Here is a 13,855-nt window from a genome sequence, read left to right on the forward strand (position 1 = left end):
AAGAAAATACTTGGCCCTGGTGGGAAAAAATAAAGAAGGTTAGTGATCAGGGAATAGGAATAAAGGGAAAGGAAATGGCACTGGTCTGACATGAGAAAGTCGCAATGCTTTGCAGACGAGTTCGGTATTCCTTACACACACTCTTTTGGTACAGACACACAACATAACTACAGTCAAGGAAATTGCAGAACAATGTCGTCAATTATAATAAAACTTAAATAACGAGTAGTTTATTGTAAACTTTAATTAAATTATATTCTTTGCATGAAAATGTGGCTTATAGTGTTGACTTAAATATAAAAATAATATATTACATATATATTAAACTTATTTTTAAGTAAACAATTAACAATAAACAAATGTATTCTCCTAGACTGTACAAATACCAAGATTCTTATGTACTGTATATACCTACAGTACACGCCTTCGGTTCGGTATTCCTTAAAAACACTCTTTTGGTACAGACACACCCACATCACGTTTCCACCCTCTATTAGTGATACAGTGATAACCAGGAAACTCTGAAATTGGAAGGCGACATATAAAATCAAGTTGTAATTTTAAAAAGTCGATTCAATTAATTTGGGAGAAGAATGATATAAATGTTTTACAAATATTTATCATCCGTTCATACTGTTCGTCATTACGAAGAACTTTCGGTTAGTTCGATACAAAGCACACAGTGTTAAAGGGGGGGGGGGTCTCTAACAGTATATTGAGAAAATATTTAAGTAAAAATATTAAATCTTTTTCCATTTTCTTCTTCTTTTTGACATTCCTTACCGGCAATTTGGAATTACGAAAAGCAGATTATTTCTATTTTTACCTTTCTAGAGTTTCCAGATATCATTTTATTTTAATGTAATTTTAATTTCAATTTTTAATCTTAATCTTAGTTTTAATCTCAATCTTAATTTTAATCTTAATCTTCATTTTGATTTTAATTTTAATTGTAGTTATCTTATTTTATTGTATTTGTAAACTCCATATAAACAGGGGTATGCCAAATTCACAACACCTTGAACCATTAGTCTAATCAGCAATAGGTAAATAACGTCCTGTTTCTAGCTTTAAAAGCGTTTGATGCTGATAATTCCCACAGCGTTTTCCTGCAACAGAAATGCGCAAGTAACTTTTGAAGAGAACCCCAAAAAAATACTAAAAAATTAAAAATTAAAAATCTAATTCATTCTTGGTCATAAAAAGCGTTTAAGGAAACCGTTGTGAATTGTAAGTAATTTCGCAAACACTCCCTTTAGTAAAATTACAGAATCAATTCAAAACTTTCAACTTAGCTCCATATAAGGATTGTTAAGCAGTTTACACAGACAGACACATCAAACAAACATTTATTTGAAAGAATTTTTCACGACACAGCTATATCTTTTTTAGAATTCTGTAAATAAGAAACAATATTCTACTGCAGAATATTATCCAGTCCACCAGGTATAATACAGTGGTTTCCAGAACATTGTTGATTAATCATTGAACGCACAACCGGTGTACATTTGTATATTCGAGCTGGGCCAACCTTTGCGGTCCTAGTTTGGACTGTATCGCTAATTTACGATCGCTAAAGCCGTAGACTTGTGTGATTGGTTTAATTTCTTTTAATCGTGAAATTCTGTTTTGAGGTTTTTAAAGGAATTGAGCCTTTTCCACAAACTCGAATTTTTAAACCGCTCAATTCAACATAATAGGGTAATCCTTTATTTCAAACGTAGACTATTTGATCTAACAAAATGTATAGTTTGAAATATCTAAGGTCTACGACATTTGGTTAAGAAGATATAAAAATTAGAAAATAAGATTTTGTTGCAAAGACTCATTTCCTTTGAAATTGTTTATTTTCAAATCCTCATAGAACATTTTTGGCTCCCTTGAAAATAACAAAATCTTCAACCATTTTTAATTCATGATTTGAAGAAATAAGTATGACGACTTTATTCTGTTACCAGTTACCAGCTATCAGTTACCAGTGTACCACTAAAGGAAAAGAAAAAAAAGTTTTAAAATTGAAAGGGACTGGAAGCGTAATGTTAAGTGACCCTCCATGCAAAGGTGACAATGCCTGGTTCAAAACGGTAACCTTGAAACCTTTATCTGATCAATAATTAAGAAATCTTGTCGTTTTTCTAATTTTAAAAGTTTTTAATTGTAAAAATTCATATACTTTTCCTGCAGTAGAAACAAGGCATCGATATTTTCCAAAAAAAAATTTCCAAAATTTAGCAAATGAAGAAATTTGTCAGAACGCAAAACTCTGTTAGTAAGATAAAAAATGGTATAATTGACTTGATAAAGGTTTAAAGTGTATTGTAGTGAATCGGGTATGCCCCTTTCTAAATGAAGGGTCAGTTAAAATTTCAAAAACAGTCCCTTTAATTTAAAAATATTTAGGAAACAACTGACAGAAATAGTTATTTTACTCGTCCAATCATTTATACAACAACAGCCGTAACAACAACAGCCGCAACAGCAGTTGTAACATCAACAACAACAATAAAAACAACAACTACAACAACAACAACAACAACAACAACAACAGCAACAAGAGCAACATCAACAACAACAACAACAACTACAACAGCAACAACAACTAATAAAACAACAAAACCTGTTATAACTATCCCGCCATCAGTGCCCATTCAGGTTGGAAATCTATATTATACTCTATATATATTAATCCTCCCAAGGAGTCGATGTATACAGTTGTATCATCTTAAATGTCAGTTCCCAGATGGAAGAATTTTCAAAGCCAATTTGTATTGAATATAAAATAATTTGTAAGCAAATATTCTTTGCCACAACTAGAATTCTCTAAACCCTAATTCTTTTTAACCTAAATGATGTAAACGACATATTGGATTGTAAAGAAATAGCTGGACTCAAAAATCAGAATTTGTAAAAATTACTAAAATCTTTGAGGAAAACAAACTAAAACACTTTAAAATCCGTACACAATTTTTTATGAAAAATAGTGCATCTTAAAATAAACATAAAAGTATTAAAGTTATATTAATTAATTTTAAAGTAAATAAACTATAAAGCAAAATTGGAAATTGATGGATTTAAAAGTAAAATATAAATTAAATTTCCTAAATAGAAACTAATTTATAGATTTTAAATGAAAATATGTCACGAAATATTTTTTGACATGAACACTGAACACCATCAAGCTTATTATTTTATTATCTTCAAATAGGAATTAGAAGCCCCTTTTTTAAATTATATTTGGCCGAATTGGAATAGGAGTTAAAATATAGGGAGGATATATGTATCTAAGTAAAAAAACTGGTATTAAAATAAGTATAGAAAAAATAAGAGGTTTTTAATAAAAGACAACGGATCGAGTCCGTGTAACAAACATTGATTTTAGAACAATAATCTAAACTTCTAATATTAAAGAGTTACACAATCAGGTTTCCAAGATATAGGAATTTAAAATCTGAGTTTGTGGCAAAGACTCAATTCCTTTGCAATTGGAATAGAGTCTTAACGAAACTTTTGGTATAATTCCAATTTGCCATTTAATGAGAGGCAATACAGCCCTTAAAACCTTTTTATGACCAAAAAAATATATCGCTGTTTTTCTAGCTCACAACTGTTAAATTCTGTTTATGTCCCCCACTGTTTCTGAAGCAGACGGTAAAGTGACAGTTTACATAAAGGAATCGAGTCTTTGCCACAAACTCTGAATTTAAAATCCCTATATCTTTAGAACCCAATGTCGTAAATTTCAAACTTAAATTATTTGATCTAACAGAATTCATAGTTTGAAATGTCTAAGGTCTACGACATTGGAATCCAAAGATATAAGGTTTAGAAAAGCAGAGTTTGTGACAAAGACTCAATTTCTTTACAATTAAATCAAAAATTCAAAGAGAAAATTTTAAATATTTCATCAATTCCTAATCAAACAAAGCTTTTCAGTGAATAGTTGTGAATCTATAAAATAAAACCATTTTCCTGATTTTTGGTCAAATGCCATCATTTGTAATTTGATCTTTTGTGTTCATCCCGGAAAACCTAGAATTGGAATATGAAAAGAAGAATCTGAAAGTGAAAGTTTCTATTTATTTCTTTATATTTCTATTATTGTAGAACAGTTTAGAGTACTTACAGGATACAATGATTACTATCAAGCCAGGCTTTGACAACAACATCTTCAGGTAGAGAATACAATTTTGTTTTTTGATGGACATTATTATGCATGCATAGTGATGTACATTAAGTTTGCTTGTTTTTACTTTGTTTTTTCGACTTTCAGCGTCAAAATTTGACTTTGTGAAAGAAAACGATCCTAAAAAGATCATAAAACGATCCTAAAACGATCCTAAAACGATCCTAAAAAGATTCGAAAAAGATCCGAAAACGATCCGAAAACGATCCGAAAATGATCCTAAAACTATCCGAAAATGATCCGAAAACGAGCCGAAAACGATCCTAAAATGATCCTAAAACGATCCGAAAACGATCCGAAAACGATCCTAAAAAGATCCGAAAACGATACGAAAACGATCCTTAAAACTATCCTAATACGATCCTAAAACGAAGGTGTTTAGATGATCGCGCGTTTTTGAATCGTATTGCGAATTTATTTTTTAGGAAGAGGTTTAAAGTTTGATTAAAGTCAAACTACAACAGAACACAATTTTGAAAACTTATAAGTTTTATCAAAAGAACCATGTGGATAGCTATGTGGAATGATTGGTTCCTTTTTACAAAATGTAAAAAGATTGTTATTGTTTCTAAAAAAGTGCGAAAGTTAAAAAATCTTTCAAGTGAAAAAAAAACATTTATTCCACATCTTTTTTATTTATTTTCAAACACAAAATACAAAATAATAATGTATGATGGTTCAGCTTAAAATAAAACACAAAAGAAAATCTATTATTAGCCAATTGAAAATATAATGTTTGATAATTTTGTTTGATCGTATTTGTTTTTAAATAACTTGTTTACTAACTACAAAAATGTATCATTTACAATCAGCACAATTTAAATCAATTTAAACCCTCCAAGAAATTGTTGCGTACCAAAATCTAGTTTTTTAGAGGAGAATGTTAATTTATATTATTTGTCTTTAGTTTTTAAATAAAAACTTTAAACCTTTTTTTCGTTATAAAATTGAAATTTGTAACATTGTGAAAATAAACAAATTCAACCAAAAATAAGCAGATAAAGTGTCATATTTTACTTTTTAGAAACGAAACCTGACAAAACTAAATATTTAACAAAATCTCTAAAATATTCTCAAATATACATATCCCACTCAACTTTTAAACTTTTCAAAAAAAACGTTTATTTTTCAATAAAAGTCATTTACCAAGAAAAAATTTTCATATATTTTCCTAAAATATTTTTTTCTTGGAAAACAAAATATTTGTAGTGGTGAGAATGATTTATCAAGAAAATTCATAACCTTTCTTTGTTTCAGTTCAACAACAACAGAGCTTCCAGTAGACGTTATTCCTACTAGAAGACTTCCAACCCTCTCTGAAGGAAAAAAATTTTAGATTGTATTTCTCTTTTCATTTCCCTGCATGCAAGTCATAGATAAAAACTAAACTCATGGACAAGTAACTAAATTGTTACATACTAGTTGAACAAGGATTTAAATAAGATAGCATGAAAGGCCAATTTATCAAATTTCTTGTTTGCTAATTCAATTCTGTGTTAAGACTTCAATTCTTTATAAATCAAAAAAGGGTTTTAAATTTTGTCTATTTGCAAATTTTTGCCACAAACTTTGATTTTCTAATCTATATATCGTTGCCACCCAATTCTGTTGGACCAAATAATCTAGTCATATTACAAAGATATAGTTATTAGACAATTTGAGTTAGTTATCCTTAATTTTCCTTAGTTTTCCTTAATTTTCCTTAGTTTCCCTTAGTTTTCCTTAGTTTTCCTTAGTTTTCCGTAATTTTCCTTAGTTTTCCTTAGTTTTCCTTAATTTTCCTTAGTTTCCCTTAGTTTTCCTTAGTTTTCCTTAGTTTTCCTTAATTTTCCTTAGTTTTCCTTAGTTTCCCTTAGTTTTCCTTAGTTTTTCTTAGTTTTCCTTAGTTCCTTAGTTTTCCTTAGTTTTCCTTAGTTTTCCTTAGTTTTCCTTAGTTTTCCTTAGTTTTCCTTAGTTTTCCTTAATTTTCCTTAGTTTTTCTTAGTTTTCCTAAGTTTTCCTTAGTTTTCCTTAGTTTTTCTTAGTTTTCCATAGTTTTCCATAGTTTTCCTTAGTTTTCCTTAGTTTCCCTTAGTTTTCCTTAGTTTTCCTTAGTTTTCCTTAGTTGTCCTTAATTTTCCTTAGTTTTTCTTAGTTTTCCTAAGTTTTCCTTAGTTTTCCTTTAGTTTTCCTTAGTTTTCCATAGTTTTCCATAGTTTTCCTAAGTTTTCCTTAGTTTTCCTTAGTTTTCCTTAGTTTTCCTTAGGTTACCTCAGTTTTCTCTAGATTTCCTTAGTTTCCCTTTGTTTCCCTTAGTTTTTCTTAATTTTCCTTAGTTTTCCTCATTATATCTTTAGTTTTCCTAAGCTTTACTTAGTTTTCCTTAGTTTTCCTCAGTTTTACCTAGATTTCCCTAGTTTTTCTTAGGTTTCCTTAGTTTTCTTTATTATTCTTAGTTTGTCTCAGTTTTCCTCAGATTTCCCTTGTTTTCAGTTCTCCTTAGTTTTCCTTAATTTTCCAGTTTTCCTTAGTTTTCCTTATTTTGTCTTCCATAGATTTCCTTAATTTTTCTCAGTTTTTCTTAGTTTTCCTTAGTTTTCCTTAGTTTTCCTTAGTTTTCCTTAGTTTTCCTTAGTTCTCCTTAATTTTCCTTAATTTTCCTTAGTTTTTCTTAATTTTTCTCAGTTTTTCTTAGTTTTCCTTAGTTTTCCTAACTTTGTCGTAGTTTTCCTTTTAGATTTGATTAGTTTTCCTTAGATTTCCTTAGTTTTTCTTAGTTTCCTTAAATATATAAATTTGGCTTGTCGTGGTGTCTGGGTGTCTGTTTGTTTGTTTGTATCCAATAAAAGTCAAAACAGCTGAACTGATCGGGCCGAAATTTTGTGTGGGACATCATTTATGAATGATCGAAATTAAAAAAATTTGCGTTTAAAAGTTTTTTATTTTTGTAAAATTTTGAAAATGCGCGAAAAAATATTAAGAAATCCGCAAGCTTTTTGTTTGTGTTTTATACTGTACAAAGAGAAGAAGCTCACAGATAAAGCCACAATTTTAAGTTTAAATATAAGATGGGCGCGAAGCGCCCTAAAAGCCTAGTTTCCTTAAATTTTTATAGTTTTCCTTTGTCACGCAGACAGTCCTTTTAACATTAAGTTGAATAAACAGTGAAATTCACAGAGTAGGATGTTGCAGGCTGCTTTTACTACAAAAGAAAGAAAACTTAAATAAAATAAAAGTTTGAAGATGCTTCATGAATGTTTAGACGAAAGAAGAATTTTAAGAAAAATAAAAACAAAACTTTTACTTTAAAAGCAAAGCATTTACTCGAAACCACTCTTTGATCAATTAATATTTGCATTTTCTTGGTTTAATTTCGTTTCACCTAAACCAATATTTTTATGTTTTCTTTATGCAACGTCTATTAAAACAACATTATTATTGAATTAAAGGCAAAATTATGAGTTGATCATGACTAATAGACTGTAGATATTCAATTATAAAGTTCGGTTTTTGACATTTTTGTGTCTTTTTTAATATATTTTCAGTTAGGATAAAAGTTCTTCATACTTAAAATAAAACAGTTTACAGTATTTTTTGTTTGTTTGGGTTTAAAAGTCAAAAACTATTTTTTTAAATCCAACCATTCTATACATTTTTCCATTATATAAATAAAATTAAACTTTAACAATATATAGAAAATTTGTCTTATTGAGCTTTTACTTCTATTTTTGGAAACCATTTTATTTCGGCATGGTTTCCAACTTCATGTATTTCAGTTATGATCGAATGTCTGTTATTTTTTTTTTTTAATCCAGCAAGACCATTATTTTTGTTTTGAACAGTTGCAAGTGTATATGAAGAATTCCAGGATTTGCTAAAGGTAATTCTATTTCATGAAGATGAAATACTTCAAACAAGCAGGAGAAATCTCACAAATTGACAATTAAAATATCAATTTTAAACAATTTCAGTATAGCAAGGATTTATACATACGTTTTATTAAGAGGTATTCAAGGGAAAGAGATAATTTCAATATTTGCTGTATTTACATAATGGTAAAATTAATAAAAATATTAAGCCAGAGGTAGGGAAAGGGAAAAAATCAAAAACTTACTTCAAACAAACTTGAAAAAACGATAGTTTTTTACTGAATGAGCAAATTTATTCTATCAGATTTTGACAAAAACGATTTTCTTTACTAAACAAACGATGTCCATCAAGAAGCTTTTGAAAAAACTATCGTTTTTACTGAGCTATTGTTTATTGAACAAAAAATTTTACTGAACAAACGATTTTACAGAACAAATGATTTTACTGAAAGAACAGTTTTACTGAACGAACAATTCTACTGAAAGGACGATTTTACTGAACTCTACTGAAAGGACGATTTTACTGAACAAACAATTCTACTGAAAGGACGATTTTACTGAACGAACAATTCTACTGAAAGGACGATTTTACTGAACAAACAATTCTACTGAAAGGACGATTTTATTGAACGAACAATTCTACTGAAAGGACGACTTTACTGAATGAACAATTCTACTGAAAGGACGATTTTACTGAAAGAACAATTTTATTGAAAGGACGAGTTTACTGAACGAACAATTCTACCGAAAGGACGATTTTACTGAACGAACAATTCTACTGAAAGGACGATTTTACTGAACGAACAATTCTACTGAAAGGACGATTTTACTGAAAGAACAATTCTACTGAAAGGACGATTTTACTGAACGAATTATTTTACTGAAAAATCGTTCACTGAGAAATTGAACAAAATAAATGGAAAATTTATGATTATTTTGAAAACGAAAAAAAATATTTTGTTTAACGATTAAAAAAAATAACAAAATGTGTCGTTCATGAACGATGAACCTCCTGCCTAAATAGCTTCAAGCAGAAAACTCTTCTTTGTCGGTTTCAAGGTGAATGGAGAGACATCTATAAACATATTGTATACTTTCCATTTGTATACAAGTTATCTGAGCTATTGCGAGTCTCGTTTACCAATAAAACTATATTTGTAGATAGGTGCCTCGCCACCATTTTTTTGCATGTCAAATTCGATTGCATTTCACTTCTATTTACTTTTCCTTGTAACAAGGATAAAAGTATAAACTCCTTTTTTATTTTTTTTTGCGAAATAATTAAAAATCGAATAATAGTTTCTGATTCATAGTATAGGGATGGGCACGTTCGATTTTTGTTTCATTTCGTTCGTTCATCGTTCGTAAACAACCATTTTTTTATTCACTTAAAAACTTCATTTTCTTAATTCTCAAAATTATCTTTTATTTTTAATTCATTTTTTTCGTTTTCTCACTAAATAATCATTAAGTAAAATCTTTTATTTAGGTTTGCTCGAACGAATTTAGATCGTTTTTTTTCGTTTGTTTTTGAAAACCGATAGTCTTTTCCTTCCAGTCGTTCGGTTTTTTTTCTTTTAAACGTCACCAACGTTTATAGAAAAAATGTTGTTTTAAAAATGTTGTTAATTCACAAAAATGATGCCCATCTATCTAGTAAGGATAAAATTTGTAACTTCTATCAAAAAAACATCCATACTTTATCGCGAAATAAAAAAAATACAATTCTATTTTTAGAAATTTTCCTTGGATAAGGATAAGGAGAGGAAGAAACGTATATTTCTAAAAGTTCTTGAAGAATTGACGAAGAAGGAATATTTCTCCAACCCTGATGCTAAACTGCTGAACTCACTTATAAGAAACCAACTCAATAATCTAAACCTTTTGAACACAATGACAGGTCAGTTTAAAGGGACTGTAAACGTAATTTCATGTCACCCTTAATTTGAAGAGTGGCATGTCAAATGGATCTACGGTGCCCTCAAAAGCTTTGTCTGATCATAAAAACTCTTCTGAAAATTAGTTTTCTAAAATGTGCCTTGCGGATAACATTCTACAGAAACAATGGAGGAAATTGTCAGAAATATTTGTTTTTTTTAAGTTAGAAAAGCTATAGCGATATCTTGAAAATATCCTGATAAATGGCTTAAAGAAAAAAGACTAATTAATGCTTCTTAAACAAAACTGGGATCAGCTATAGATCCAATCTTAAAAGCTGAGAATATTAGTCTTTTATTCAATTTTGAGAGAATTTTTATCCCGCATTTTTACTCACAGTTTCATGATCTTGGGTAAAACAAGTTTCTTATGTGTTCCGAAGAACAAAGCAGGTTTCCGTTTTTAATTCGCGGATTTTAATAAAAAAAATCGCACATTTTTACGAAACTTGAATTGAATAATTTTAAAAATCCAACAGTTGTGTTAATGGGATTTTTTTTGTAAATTTTACTTTTTTGTTTGTTTTTGGTTTAAATTCAAGATTTTTGATCACTCATGTACGTTCCTGATTAAAACTCTTGAATTTAAACTTCAAACAAAAGGAAAAAGAAAAAAATCCCTGCCAAAAAAACATATTATCCTTCAAAATAACACAAGACAGTTGCATAATAGATTAGCCGTTCTTTTTTAAACCTCATAACTAAGTGTTCATGTCATCATATAACAAATTTAAAGTTAGCAATTCTTTGCAATACTTTTGTATGACAATATTTAATTAATTGATAAACAAAAAATAACTTTATGAATTATAATTCAAATATCCCAAAATCATTTATCAAATTTAAATATTTTTATATTTAGAAATTTTCACGATATTTGTTTGTCAATATCATTACTAAAGCTTGTACTTTCTACTGTAAATACGTAAAGTAAAATACGAAAACATTTTGTTCAAACAATCAAAATATATCAAAATATATGTACCAAATTTTTATATCATTTTGTAAGCATTAAAGATTTGTAACAACTATGAATATTTGTTAAGGTTCAATATGATTTTCGAAAACAAAATTATTGTAAACGGGAATTAAAGATTTTTTTGTATCGATACAATTTCATTTTCTTGGATGGTAAAAAATTTAAATCTTGTAGAACATTTTTTTCAAGTTAATGGCACAATTTTGATAAAAAAGCATATAAAAATCATAAATAAGTATTCTTCGAAATGTAAAAATGGTTAGATATCTCTTATGCGTTTATTCATATTTCTTTCAAACATGAAATTTTGTTATTTCAAACTATTAAACAATCATAATTTTGAATAACTTTGGTTTTTATCAGGTTGCAAAGATATATGGTTTATAAAATTAGAGTTGGAGCAAAATCATCGCTAACTTATAGTTTTGTTTTACAGTAGATGATAAGTTTGTGCAGCGGTACAATTTTATACTGACTGACCTTGTAAACAGACAGTACAGTACACCAGACAAAAACAAGGTGAGGACATTTAAAAACTTGTAATACAAAAAGATCAAACCTTAAAATTTAGAAATTGAATCAAAAAGATATTTTTTGAAGAGATTTAATATAAAAAATTCATTTCAAATGCAAGATTAAAATTTTTTGTAAAAGAAAAAAAAATGAATTTTATTTCTGTACTTTAGGTGTTAATGAAATCTAACAAGAATAAAACAATGAGATATAAACCTGAAAATACACCTCACGCAACGCATCTAGGTAAATACAAAATCATAATTTGATGTTATTATTTATTAGGCTTTATCAATCGCAATAGTATATTTTGGGAGACAAAAGGCAAGATTGTAATTTCTTTAAGCCAAAAAGGAATTGAGTCTTTGCCACCAACTCTGATTTTCAAATCCCCATATCTTTGCAACTAAATGTCGTAGACCTTAGATATATTTCAAACTATACATTCTGTTAGATCAAATAATCTAATTTTTAGATTTCAAAGGCTACACCATCAGGATCATAAGGATCAGAAAATTTGAGTTGGTGTCAAAGACTCAATTCCTCGGTTTTTTGGAAAATTATTTACAATTGTAAAGGGACTGCATAGCATAATTTCAACTGACCCTTCATGCATAGATGTTAATTGCCAATTTACAACGGTACCCTTAAAACCTTTGTCTGATCAAGTATGTGGAATAAAGTTTTGTTTTTCCAGGTTAAAAGTGTTTAGTTCTGAAAATTCCCATATGTTTTCCTGCAGTAGAAATGCTCAAGTCATTTTAGTATCTTCAAGAAACCTCAATTAAAAATCAGTTTTCAAAATTATCAACTTCATACTTTATCAGAGAAAGTCGTTATTAATCGGGCGTTTAAAACTATTTGTTGATTTCAAAATTTTCAAACATATTTAAAAATCTGTATAAAAGAGGTTAACGCGAGTTTTTTTTATTTTTTTGTTTGTTTGTATACCCAATAAACGCCAAACAGATGAAAAGATTGGTTACAGATTGTTGTGACATGGTGATCCCAGAATGCAAGATATAGGGCCTGTCCTTTTAATCTTGTCAATTTTCAAACTGCTAAAACTTTGTAATTGTTTGGAATTTTTACAATCTGTAAAAAATTTGAGTAATCAAAATATGAACGTTTTTTTTATAACTGGATTCATTCTTTTTCTTTAACAAGTGTTAAAAATGACCGCCATTATCTCAAATGCATAATTCAGCTTTAGTGCAAAATTTAACTAAAACTCTTAGAAGTATTTCGGCCGGGTTGACTTTGAACAGTAATAACTCTTTAACTAAAGGAGGTATCGACGAATTTTAAAAACTCTGAGGTAGCTCTTAACCTTGGCTATCTTCGTGCAAAATTTGTTTTATCTAATCCGCCTACCTAAAGAAAGGTGAAACTGCGCGTGAAACGTTTTTTCGAAATACTGGTGCATAGGAAAACTGAATTTGTGTTTTTTTTGTAAAAATTCCATTAAATGGCAGAGAAATAGCTGTTTCAAAATTGTCAGAATTAATCAGACTGTATATGGTCGATTAGAACTCAAAAATATCACTTTATAAAAGAATTTTTGATATTTTTCTATTTTTAAAAATCCTTCAATTCAATAAGGAAAATTGGGGAAACGTAATTTAATTGTTTTTTTTCTTTAAATGTACGAAAAGAAGACACACTGTAAAAAGTGATGATTTTTGATTCAGCCAAATAAACTCATTAAAGGGACTGTAAGCGTAATTACAAGTGAACCTCCGTGAAAAAAGGAAATGTCCAATTCTCCGGCTTAAAAGCTTTGTCTGATCAAGTATGAACTAGATATTTCTATTTTTGGAACTTTGGTTTCTCTTCAAATGTCACTAGGGCATTCTACTGCATGAAAAAATTAGAAATTATCTGAATTAAACATTTTTAAGTCTAGATAAAAAGAAATATCTTCCACAAGGGTACTGTTGTGAATTGGGCATGGCCCTCTTTGTGTGAAGGATCACATTGAATTATGCTTACAGCATGTGCAGTCCCTTTCAGTACTCTTAACAGCCTATGTTTATTATCAGTCTCTCTTTGTGAAAAAATAGAAATTTTCTTTATAAATTTCCATTTTCAAATATCGATAATTCACTTTTTGTAAAATTTTCTTAATCCCAATTTTCTATGAATTTAAAGTTTCTTTCCTTTTTTGATGTTATAATGTTTAATTTTCAACATGAACCTCATATTTTTAACTTTAAAACGTTTATTTCTTTTTAAACCAAATAATTTAATTGTTATATCCATGGAGAATTGACAGCCAAAATCGTCGCCACGTATATCAATTTTGACTGTTCATCATTTAGATACTGCACAAGCTTTCTTCTTTGATATTCACAATAAATTGGAAATATAAAATTTGGAAATGATAATTGAAATC

General features: G+C 28.7%; 2 protein-coding genes across 2 annotated transcripts; both read left to right on the plus strand.

The window, feature by feature from the left end:
* The first annotated feature begins 528 nt into the window (after positions 1 to 528).
* On the plus strand, positions 529 to 5,519 carry LOC111697876 (salivary glue protein Sgs-3-like). Its single transcript, XM_023468009.1, has 5 exons — positions 529 to 659; positions 1,393 to 1,446; positions 2,401 to 2,652; positions 4,105 to 4,172; positions 5,441 to 5,519. The coding sequence occupies exons 1-5, from the start codon at positions 603 to 605 to the stop codon at positions 5,517 to 5,519; spliced, it is 510 nt and encodes a 169-aa protein (XP_023323777.1). The 5' UTR covers positions 529 to 602.
* A 1,886-nt stretch (positions 5,520 to 7,405) lies between these two features.
* On the plus strand, positions 7,406 to 12,162 carry LOC111697859 (uncharacterized). The gene is made up of 6 exons (XM_023467994.1): positions 7,406 to 7,418; positions 8,005 to 8,042; positions 9,769 to 9,931; positions 11,384 to 11,466; positions 11,634 to 11,706; positions 12,158 to 12,162. Exons 1-6 carry the CDS (start codon positions 7,406 to 7,408, stop codon positions 12,160 to 12,162), a joined length of 375 nt encoding a protein of 124 aa, XP_023323762.1.
* Positions 12,163 to 13,855: the final 1,693 nt, after the last annotated feature.

Source organism: Eurytemora carolleeae, unplaced genomic scaffold (genome assembly GCF_000591075.1).
Source record: "Eurytemora carolleeae unplaced genomic scaffold, Eaff_2.0 scaffold285, whole genome shotgun sequence".
NCBI lineage: Eukaryota > Metazoa > Arthropoda > Copepoda > Calanoida > Temoridae > Eurytemora > Eurytemora carolleeae.